We start from the raw sequence: 11,046 nt of genomic DNA on the forward strand, positions 1-11,046 counted from the left end.
TCTATGGCTTTGGCTAAGCCAAGCTTCCCTAACCCGGTGCCCTCACGATGTGGCTGGATTGCAGCTCCGATCAGTCCTGAAAATATGGCCATGTTGGCTGAGATTGATGGGGGTTGGAAGTCAAACATCTGGAGAGCATTAGGTTGGGCAAGGCAGGGCTAACCCCTCACTGGCATCTGCTTTTTTCAGTATCAACACCATGGTTCTGCTCATCACACAAGTAAAGTGATGCCAGTTTGCAGCCTTCTGAAGCTCCCTCTATTTAAATGGGTCTTCATATTTACTGTGTATATAAAAATCAGACATCAGAGAATTTTTATTAAAACTGTGATGACTATGAAATAGCCCAGGTTCACATCATCTCTCTCCCCCACGCTTTGTGTCAAAGCCAAAAAAGACAGCACAGTGCCTCTCAATACCCGTAAGGTTTATTAAAACATGTGCTTTTTCAGCCTTAAATTAAATTAAAAAGTATTTCGGCTCATACAGAAATAGCATCAAAGTGAGGAAATGAGAGGATTACAACGCAAAGAAATAACATAAAATAGTATGTACAAAGGAAAGAAGAATTCTTTTCTGTTAATAAAAAAGACATGGGTATCTTTCTTGGCAGGCCTTATATGGTATACCTTATATACTGGATAGAAAAGGAGAGATAAAGCAATAACTATTTAAAATAAATAACTTCAGAAAGTATGCTCTTGAGTAGGAGTCATAGAATCCACAAAATATAAATTAATGCCATATCCATTTGCATTTATTACACCAGGTGTGCTACGAGGTAAAAGACTCGCTCAACAGGCTCCTTTGCAATCTGGCTTTTAATTTAGTTTTGTACATAGGTTTTTAGTTCATTGTATATATGCCGGCAAGAAACAACCCTTTGGAGAAATATTGACAAGCTGCATCCTTCAGATTGTCTGCATAGAAGTGTTATAGTTTGCGCTTCTCAATACAAAACTGATTGAGGTTAGTTATTATGAAACATCACTCCACAGGGACACAGTAAAGCCCATATGCACCAAGGCCCTAATTCAGGCTTGTATTAACAGAGAAAACAGCCACAAAGTGATCTGCAAACTACAAGCTGGTACATGGCTGTAAGCTGTCTGGAAATGAATGGAAGCTGCAATTGTTTTAGACAAAGATGACCCCATACATAAACAAACAGGAGAGTTCCCCTTTGGACAACCTCTCTGGTCCTTTTGCTGCTCACCTATTTGTATATCACAATTCTGTAAACTGGCAATGTGATCATCTCTCACTTGAGAACATGTTAGCTCCATGTCATGTGTAGAGATTGCTGTTCCAAGGTGTCCCAATCGAAAGAGATCATGTTTTAATCAGGAAACCCTAACTGGAGCCCAAGAGAATCCTACAGGAAACCAACTTGGCCATCCCCAGTTATTAGGTCTTTATGAAACTGATCTACCTCAGCATCTAAAAAGAAACAGTGTCTTACTTCCTGTTTGAGAGTGATTTCGAATCCTTCAACCCTCTTTAGGCATCAGTAAACCTGCGGCAAGAGCAAACACAATGAGCACATCAGATCTGCCCTGCTTTGTCAACATTTTTGTTGCCTTCCAACTGTCTGAAGGAAGCGTGGAGTCTTTTGTATTCATTGAGGCTCCAAACATGTTTTAGAATCCTGACTTTGCAGAGTTCTAAAATGTTTGGATTGAAGAAATGGTGCGTGAAACTACTCATCCACATATCCTCTGGTCATGTGTTCACTGCTGTCATTGAAGAGAGCTTTCATTTAGCTACAAAACCCAATTCTTTTGCTAGGATATAGCATGCAAAAGAGGTGCATAATGTGTATGACATGCTCTATATCAGTTTGATTTTTTTGGGGGGGGGTGCTTAAATTTTTTTTGACGAGGACAACTAGATGTGATGGGACATTTAAGTGATCACCCTGTTCACACATGAAATGGGTGTGCTGGGTAAAAGGAGTATGATGCCCTGTAGCTGGCTGCTCTAGTGGATAGGAGATGGGAGTGGATAACACTGATTGGAGCAATGGACGGAGGGGAAAGAAGGTATTGGGGGGGTGGGTGGGAGGGCTGGCTGTTCTTTTCCCATGTGTCCCTTTACTGTTAAAAGAAGACTTTCATCCTTCACTTTATATTTAAACAGGGCAGACACATTAAAAGAAATGTGTCAGCCAAAGTCAATTCTAGTTTGGTCCATAGAACTTGAAATGTGACAGAAACACCAAGGTATGATAGCTGAGGGGCGGCAGTTTGAGACCTGCAGTGTTAACAAATATTAACAGAGACAAAAGTATAATTACCCCAGGTCTCCAGTTCTAATTGCAGCCTAGTCCTCATATTGTTCTACCAGGTCCCCGTGAGCATCAGTTGTGCTGGGCCAATTACAAACCATGACACTGGGATATAGTTAGGATGTAGAGATGTTTCTCATACACTGCAAAGCTGTGCAACCTGATTAAGATCAAGTTGTCACCCTTCCAGATTCATGGACAGCTGAAAATACTTATCATGAACAATGGGCCTAAATTGTCACCAATATCAATATCTGTTAGCTAGTTAAAAGGTGACAGAGACTTTCAAGTTTATTAAATTATCTCTATGTTGTTGTTGTTTTCCAATAATGGGAAATGATCCACTGCTGTAGTTTTGGATGTGGTAGATGAACCAGGTCAAAAGAGGGCCATAATATTACTTGGTACCCAGTGTGGCCTCGTATTGTAAACCAGTCTCCATTTCAGGGCCCATGGCAGTATAACAACACAGCTAGTGCTGACGGTCCCCCTCCCTTTTAGAGTCCCCAGACAGAGTACTTTCCCCCAATGGCTGATCACTGTATTTGGGATGAATCAAGCTCTCAGAAGGCTCTCAGACAGAAGAACTGCTGTGAGCTGGAGCAAGCCAGCATTGTCGTATGTTACATTCTCAAGTGACCAATTAACTACTTTCCCTTCTTTGTTTGGGTGATTATTAAATGTTTACCCAGATGTTTTGCGGCACAAGACACTGCCAGGAAAGGGCTTAAGGCTAGAGATGAGCCATTCTGAGCAGAGACAGGAGGCCGAGTGGGTTGGCTGAAGGTAGTAAGTGGTAACCTCATGACCCCTTGTGCTTAAGTGGGGGAGATGACAGAGAAAATGACTTTGTTTTCTCTCTTCCTACTGTTGACTCTTCCACTCAGCCCAGCTGTCACTGGGCTCTGGGTAGAGAAATCTGAGCTAATACAAGGTTTTACGGAGACAACAGGTGGGTTCGTTGGGGGTAGAGGGATAAGGCTTTGAAAAGCCCTTCAAACTATAATGAAGATACTTTATCTTAATTAGTTTGGATATTGGATCTTCTCTGAGAAAACATCTAGGTTTGGAGTCATATGTTTGGACAAGGCCTCACACCACTCTTCAGTAAATGCCTAATGACCCATTCCCAAGGGTGTGCTTTAGCTTCGGTACATGAATCAGAGAACCGTTGTTACATCTTGGGAAATGATAGTGCTATATTTGGGCTAGAGAGAACCCTTCTCTTCCTGGTTGTGCTGGGCACTATCAGGGTACATGCCAGGAGTGGATGCTGTAGTGTCTTTATGAAGTCAGGTGGGGAAGAGAGAGGAGTGAAGAATTTTGTAAATTGAACAGCCCCCTCTCAAGCTGTTTACTGAATTCACATCATGAAACTCTCTCAAATTAAAGAATGAAATAAAACGAAATAAAAATGGATCCCATCTGAGTCTCATACCGCATGTCATGCCAGAGCAGTAGAACTAGGAAAATATCTTCCAAACCTGATTATTTTGGTCACCAATGTGACCGACTAATGCCATTTTGTTAAAAATCTGGGCACAGAACCCAGAATTAATAGACAAATAGTGCCAAATTACTTCATAAAAACCTCAAAGATGTCAAATGGAAAATTGGAAAGAGGCATACTGGACGCAGTGGCAAGATCTCAACGGACAGCCTTGTGGAAGTGGATACTATAAATCCTGACTAACAAAATAAGAAAAATAGAAAACCATGATATGTGCATCAAAACGAAAATATTAATTGGAACCACCAGACATTAGCACAAATATTAATTTCCCCTCTCTATTGATATGTACAAAAATATATTTTTCCTTTTTATTTGTTTAAATTATTATTTTTCCCAGCCTCAATCCCAGCCAAAGTCATGTCCAGTCATCTGGTAGAACTTCATGTTGAAGGGCCTGTAGAATTCCCGCAGCCTCTGAACCACTTCCTGGTCTATGTTGGGGTGGGTCCGCCCCTTGGTTTTGCCCAAGCAGTGGGGCTTGCTGCTGCCTTCAGCCTTTTTCAGGCATGGGAAACCCTTGGTTTTGTTGAAATAGAAGTGTTTGTCCGTGATGATCCTCTTGAGGCCCAGAAAGTCCTGGACTCGGCCTAACTCACCAGCTGGATCACTGATTAGCCTCTCCCCACTGACAAAGAGGATCTGCCCAATGGGGAAGTACAGGAGCCAGTTTTCCAGGTGCTTGGCGTAAATGCCAATCTGGATAGCACTCCAGGAGGTATCAATGAGGCCCGTAGTCCTGTTTTTGAAGGTCAGGCTCTCAAAGGTGGGGATGTCAGGCTTCTTGGACAGAGTTTGTGTATAGTCAGAAATGGCTCTGGTGACCGGGTCTCTCACCACCACAATGAGCTTGGTGCCCTTCGACATGGCAGAGATGCGAGCCGGGGCTTCCTTGGTGACAAAGTAGCTGGGAGTTTTCTCCATGGTGATTTGCCCATCGAGAGTTCTTGGCATCAAATCCCTAATGCAGAAAAGAGGAGAGATCAAAATTACTTTTGGAGGATTGGGCTTCAACAGCAAAAGTTTCGTTAAGGTCTCTTGCAATGATGGCCAGCTGGCACAAACAAAATAGATGCACGTAGATTGCACTTACTCATAGCACTCATAACACATTTTTCATTTGTTTGAATGCTTTACTATCTACACCAAGGCCCAATTGCCATGGAACCATCCCATCCATTTTCGTAAGCTAAATCTGACACAATAAGTAAATCTCCAGTTATGTGCACAGCGTAGCTATTACATGTGCATTACACCACAAACATATCAGTAAGTAGTGTATCCTATCCAAACAGTGTAATTTAGCTATGATATAATTCCCACAGATGCAAATAGGAATGGTTTCCTTTATTACAAATTGCTATGGAAGTGGTAGCTATTTTTCTTACACACAAAATTATTACTTAGGAATTTTTCAGTTAAAATTGCCAGGCAGCAGATTCAGCATAGAAAAAAAGATGTACAACTTCAGACACTGCATAATCATTATGCCTGCTGACGCTGATGGGAGCTGGAATCCAACAATGTCTGAAGGGTCACAGGTTCCCCATTCCTGGCCTGGGAACTAGTTTAGATGACTTTTTTGTGTGTGGTCACATGCAGCCCTCTGGATCCCAGTGCGACTCCTGGTAGTTCAGACTGGCCTCATCCTCCCCAGGCTGGATACCTGGAGGTCTTTGCCTACCTCAGCCAATCGTCCAATCCCGCCTGGTGAGGCGTTGCCAGGGGATTGGCCAGGTAAGGGGAGGGACCGTCCTGCCCACACAACAGAAGGTGAATCTTCCCTGTGAAGCGGCAGTCAGCTCCAGAGCTTCTCCCACCCTGCCCTCCCTCAGTTAAGTCTTCTTTTGCAGGTTAACCTCTTCTACTCAGGTATGCAGGCGCTGCTACGTCAAGGTCGCTGTTGAAGGGCCAGAAAGGAATTTCCCTGCATTGGCACGTTTTGCCTTTCCCATAGCAAAACGTCACAACTTTGGCAGTTTCAGGCCTTGGGCGGAATCCTTTAGTCTATCTTCCAAAAGGGGGGGCATGAAGCGGTGACCCATGCCCCCCTTGCGGTGGTGATACCAGGGTTCTCCTTTAAAGGGGTCTCCCTACATCTGAAACTTAATAAAGTTGTGGCCAATTTTAATCCCTTGGCACGTTGTCTTGAGTCATTATTCCGCTCAGGGGTTGCCTGGGGTTGGGGGGGGGGACTCTGCCTGTCCACACAATGGTACTTGTTTCTAGTTTGTGTAATGGCATGTTTATACATTCCACTCATCCTTGCATGTTGTGTTGTACTCTCTTGGGGAGGGGGAGAGGGGAAGGAAGATTCTTTTCTGTATGTTGTATCTGAAAAAAACATTAGGAGGTTTTGTTTTTGTTTTTGTTTTTAGTCACCTCTCACCCTACCCCAAAGCAGTCCTTTTCATCCTACCATTTTATTCTCATGTGTGGTTAGTTAGAGTCAAGTGACGTTCAAAGCTGAATGGGCATCTGAATATGGGTTTCTCACTCCAAACTTAACACTATGAGTATCCAATGCTACATGAGTGATCTTCCACTTATGGAATGGGGCTTCCGATTCCTCTCCCTTCCCTGAGCTCACCCCTCCCAGAATATCCCCCAGCCATCTGGAAGAGAATTTGAGGGTGCACAGAGGGTTGCAGGGGAGAGAAGGAGGAAGTTTCATTGTGGAAGTAGTACAGAAACACTGGACGCAACCCTATATATTTCACCAAACTGATTATAATGTGGGTTTGGGGTGGGGGTGGGGGTGGGAGAATGTTTTGAGTTTTCAAACATTCAAAATGATGTCATCAAGGGAACAACTGGTGCTTTAAGCTGAATTGTGAGTGGGAAGATGGGAATCCTAGCAACAAAAGCAATTCAGCAAGGAATCGCCTGCTTGAAGAAAACTAGGGTTGCTTGAGGAATTTGTTCTCTGTGATTTCTGATAGGAACTGATCTGCTCTGCATCTCCCAGACTAATGCAGAGATCACAACACAGTTATCCTTGGGATTTTGTACTTCTGTGGGTTTTGCATTGCAGTTTTTGGCTTTTAAAATGTTCCAATGTAGTATAAAGATGAATATTTATGATAAGCTTTTTAAAAAGAGGAGAGAGAGAGGGAGAAGAAATGCATACTTTGAGAGAAATTTAGAAGGGCATATTTTGAGAAAAAAATACTTCCAGAAATACATATTTATGTCCTCAATGTGCATTTTAAAGAAACAGCAGATTAATGTGGAAGCAGGATGGAATGGACTTACAAATAAACACACGTGAAACTGATATGAACCAAAAAGAGAGACTAATCTGTAAATCCTAAAGGGAAACTGCTGTGAGGGTTTGGGTAAGAATAATTACAACATTAATTCAAAAGTCTAATGTTGTGATGCTCAGTTCGAGAATATAATCAAGATGACATGGAAAATTGAGATAACACGGGGTCAAAATAAATGAGAGAGAACATCAGGGGATGTTTCTATCATGTGACTCCCATCTCCCTTTAAAAAGATAAGCCAATTTGATGCAAGAGCAACAACTGCTAGATTGTATCCCACTACTAAATAAGACTCTTGAGACTCTTGAGAGTCCCATGGACTGCAAGAAGATCAAACCTATCCATTCTGAAGGAAATCAGCCCTGAGTGCTCACTGGAAGGACGGATCGTGAAGCTGAGACTCCAATACTTTGGCCACCTCATGAGAAGAGAAGAATCCTCGGAAAAGACCCTGATGTTGGGAAAGATTGAGAGCACAAGGAGAAGGGGACGACAGAGGACGAGATGGTTGGACAGTGTTCTCGAAGCTACGAACATGAATTTGACCAAACTGCGGGAGGCAGTGGAAGACAGGAGTGCCTGGCGTGCTATGGTCCATGGGGTCACGAAGAGTCGGACACGACTAAACGACTAAACAACAACAACACTAAATAAGTATCCAGGAAGCAAGAATAGGTAGTCTGACTCTGAGCGTTTCATTATAAAAGGTATAGTTGTGAAAATAATTCTTATTTTGATACATTTAGATTACATCAATGTGGCAACTCATCACACTGCTCCCTCTGACTGAGTAATTGTCACATTTTAAAACCACATTTAGGAATGGGGGAGGAATGCATCTGGTCTGCTTTCTGCAGCACACTGACCTAGTATGACACTTCTGTATTTGCTTACAGATCACAACCACATTCCCAGTTGGATTATGCACTTATCTGAATTTTGCAGTGCAGTTTTGGTGTGAAACCTCATTAAAAAAATAGGTGTTTTATGCACAAAAAAGTACATGCAAAATGCATTTAATTTAAATACAATTTATTCATGCATTATTTTAAAAATATCCAAACAAAATGGGACTGGATGAATTTATGATTGTGGTCCAGCAAAATTGAAATTAAGCTGCTCAGTCCACTCATAACCACATCAGGCCCATGCAGACAAAGCCTGCACTGGAGTCTTCCTAGGTACTACATCTGAATATGCCCCAGAAGCCACAGTTCTTTACTGTTTTCAAACACCTGAAAGAGCTTAATAACTGTTAGAAGGCAACAGAGCATTGTAGGATCATCTAACTTTAAAGACAGACTTTTGTGAGCTTCCTCTTTTAAAAAGGATGCTTACAGAAAGGGTCAGCCAAAACCCAGTCCCATAAAAGCAAACAAAGATTTCCCCAGATCATTCACAATAGGGCCAGATATTGCCAAGTCCAACATTAATTACCCATTCTTAAGAATGAGAGGAGCCACCGAAATGCTACCTTAACAAAGCAAACACAGAAGGTTGATTGCTCATATCTTGATTTACTAGAGAACTCAAACTTTTAGGTGGCATCTTTGTAGCACATTAGTCTTCTTCCGAACTGGGAGATGAATGCTGTCTTTGTCTGCTTGTGTCAACACTTGGCAAGCTGAAGCCACGGATTGCATGTTGTTGGGAGCATAGCTGCCAAGTTATCCCTTTTTTACAGGGATTTTCCCTTATGCTGAATAGGCTTCCTCGCAAGAAAAGTGAAAACTTGGCAGCTATGGTTGGGAGCCACTAGGCATGTCCTGCCACAGCTTTGGAGAGATCAATGAATGACAAAGGCATCTTTCATGGACATAAACAGCAGCCTGTAGGGCCTTATGGATGGGTGGCATCTGGATTTTATTGAGAAGCAGCCACTTGAAAAAGATCAGAGCCACAGAAATATTTTGGCAAACATAATTTCCAAATGAGTTTTTGCCAGAATAAATGGGCTGTGTTATTTTAAATTTAGTAGGATTTGGGGTGTGTGTGTGTGTCTATTTAATGGAAGAGGATGCCTTCTCTGAAACAGAGTACTTTTTATATGTGTAGTCTAAATTCACAGTCCAGCACCGACTCAGTTCTACCCATGCAGTTGATAGGTCAGCCATGCTTCAAGTATGCTACTGAAGGCCTAAAGATAGTGCCTCAATGGAAGCTTGGGAACAATAGAACCAAGAATTTGAGAATGAAGCACCATGTCTATTAAATATCCCTCAATTCAGGCATTGAGTCCAGTATACCTGAAGGAGCGTCTCCACCTCCATTGTTCTGCCCGGACACTGAGGTCCAGCGCCGAGGGCCTTCTGGCGGTTCCCTCGCTGTGAGAAGCCAAGTTACAGCGAACCAGACAGAGGGCCTTCTCGGTAGTGGCACCTGCCCTGTGGAACGCCCTCCCACCAGATGTCAAAGAGAAAAACAACTACCAGACTTTTTGAGGACATCTGAAGGCAGCCCTGTTTAGGGAAGCTTTTAATGTTTAATAAATTATTGTATTTTAATACTTCTGTTGGAAGCCGCCCAGAGTGGCTGGGGAAGCCCAGCCAGATGGGTGGGGTATAAATAAATTATTATTATTATTATTATTATTGTTGTTGTTGTTGTTGTTGTTGTTGTTATTGCTTTTGACCACCAGCAAGTTGCCATAGGAGCAATAGTATTTGACAAATGGTGACTAACCAAACCCTTGACTGTTCTCAAATTATTTAGGCAGTGTGGAAAGATAAGTGACCCTAATCATTTCAGCTACAGCATCATCTGATTTACATTGTCCTGTTTAACTGGTTTGCTGAATAAGTTTATTACATGCCTACTGAGTTTTCATTGAGAATACTACCAATCTGGTTCCAAACATGCTCATTAATGTTTTTTGATGTTGGACTGGAGCAAACAGAAGCATCTCTGTGCAGGACCAACCTGCAGGGTTGGGCGGTGTCCTGGCAGAGGTGCTGCTGCCACTTAGTGGGATGGTGTGGAAGTGGAACAGGATGGTGGCAAAGTTGGTCCTGTGTGGACGCACCAGTGGAGCCAATCCCATGTTCCTGCCAGTGTGGACACAGCCTTAGGCACCTTTATCCAAAGCATGTTGTACTTAACAGACAAATAACAGGATGTATCAGTGATTATTTTCATTCCACGGTTATGTGTTTCAGGTAAGAAGAGAAGTTGCACATTTCCCCTTTGGACCATGCATGTGTTCCTGATGTGTTCACAGTTCTGCTATGCATCTCAGAGAGACTATGCCTGAGGGTGTACCTCTATGAAAACCAATTCTATGCCTTTTAAGTGTCAGGCTGAATGGAGCTTGCCATGCAATTCCCTTCCATTTCCTCCCCACCACTGGCAAGCTTGAGAGTTTGTGCCTGCAAACTGCTCTCTGCTGCTACTATTCAGAGACAGAATGCATTTCTGTTCTTCAGCCCCAACCTCTTTGAGAGTGAAGTGAATCTGTGCGAGGTGGGGCAGTGCTTCTATGCTAGCTTCCCAGCAGGTGTGTCACTTGGGTTTACCAGGAGGGAGGGAGACATAGCGGTGGGGAAGTTAAATGCACCAGCCCAAGTATCGGATTGGCTCCACCAATGTGTTTGCTCCCCATCAATTTTCCCATTACTAGTAAGCAACAGTGACTGATCTGCTGGGAAGCTGGATTAATGGCACCACACCATCCGGAAAGCAACTTCTGGAAGCAACACCATCTCTACCATCCATCCAGGATTGCCCTGCAGACCTCAAGAGTTCTCTACTCACCATGTATGTCCCTGGCTAGATCCACTCCTGTCCTCTCCCCCAAGCAGTTTTGGCTGTCAACATGCCCATATATGCAATTTACTAACAGAGGAGCAAATGGGGCTGGATGATTGTTGCTCTGATTATCTTTCTTCTGGGGTGTGATGGGGGAGAAAAATGACCACCGAACAGGTTTTGCTGTGTGATAGTTCCTCTCTACACAGCCTCCTTCATTCCCCTCCAGCATTCTG

At 43.0% G+C, this 11,046-nt stretch overlaps 1 protein-coding gene across 1 annotated transcript; it reads right to left on the reverse strand.

Annotated features, from left to right (window-relative positions):
• Window positions 1–409: 409 nt before the first annotated feature.
• Window positions 410–4,752, reverse strand: LOC148686814 (heparan sulfate glucosamine 3-O-sulfotransferase 3B1). The gene has a single exon (XM_088661649.1). The coding sequence runs from the start codon at window positions 4,749–4,751 to the stop codon at window positions 4,140–4,142; it is 612 nt and encodes a 203-aa protein (XP_088517775.1). The 5' UTR covers window position 4,752; the 3' UTR covers window positions 410–4,139.
• Between the last annotated feature and the right edge of the window lie 6,294 nt (window positions 4,753–11,046).

The sequence above is a fragment of the Zootoca vivipara genome, chromosome 2 (assembly GCF_965207765.1).
Source record: "Zootoca vivipara chromosome 2, rZooViv2.hap1.1, whole genome shotgun sequence".
Taxonomy (NCBI): Eukaryota; Metazoa; Chordata; class Lepidosauria; order Squamata; family Lacertidae; genus Zootoca; species Zootoca vivipara.

What these genes read in the sequence shown, in the direction of transcription:
- LOC148686814 (XM_088661649.1), bottom strand. Translation starts at nt 4,751, where the DNA reads ATGCCAAGAACTCTCGATGGGCAAATCACCATGGAGAAAACTCCCAGC.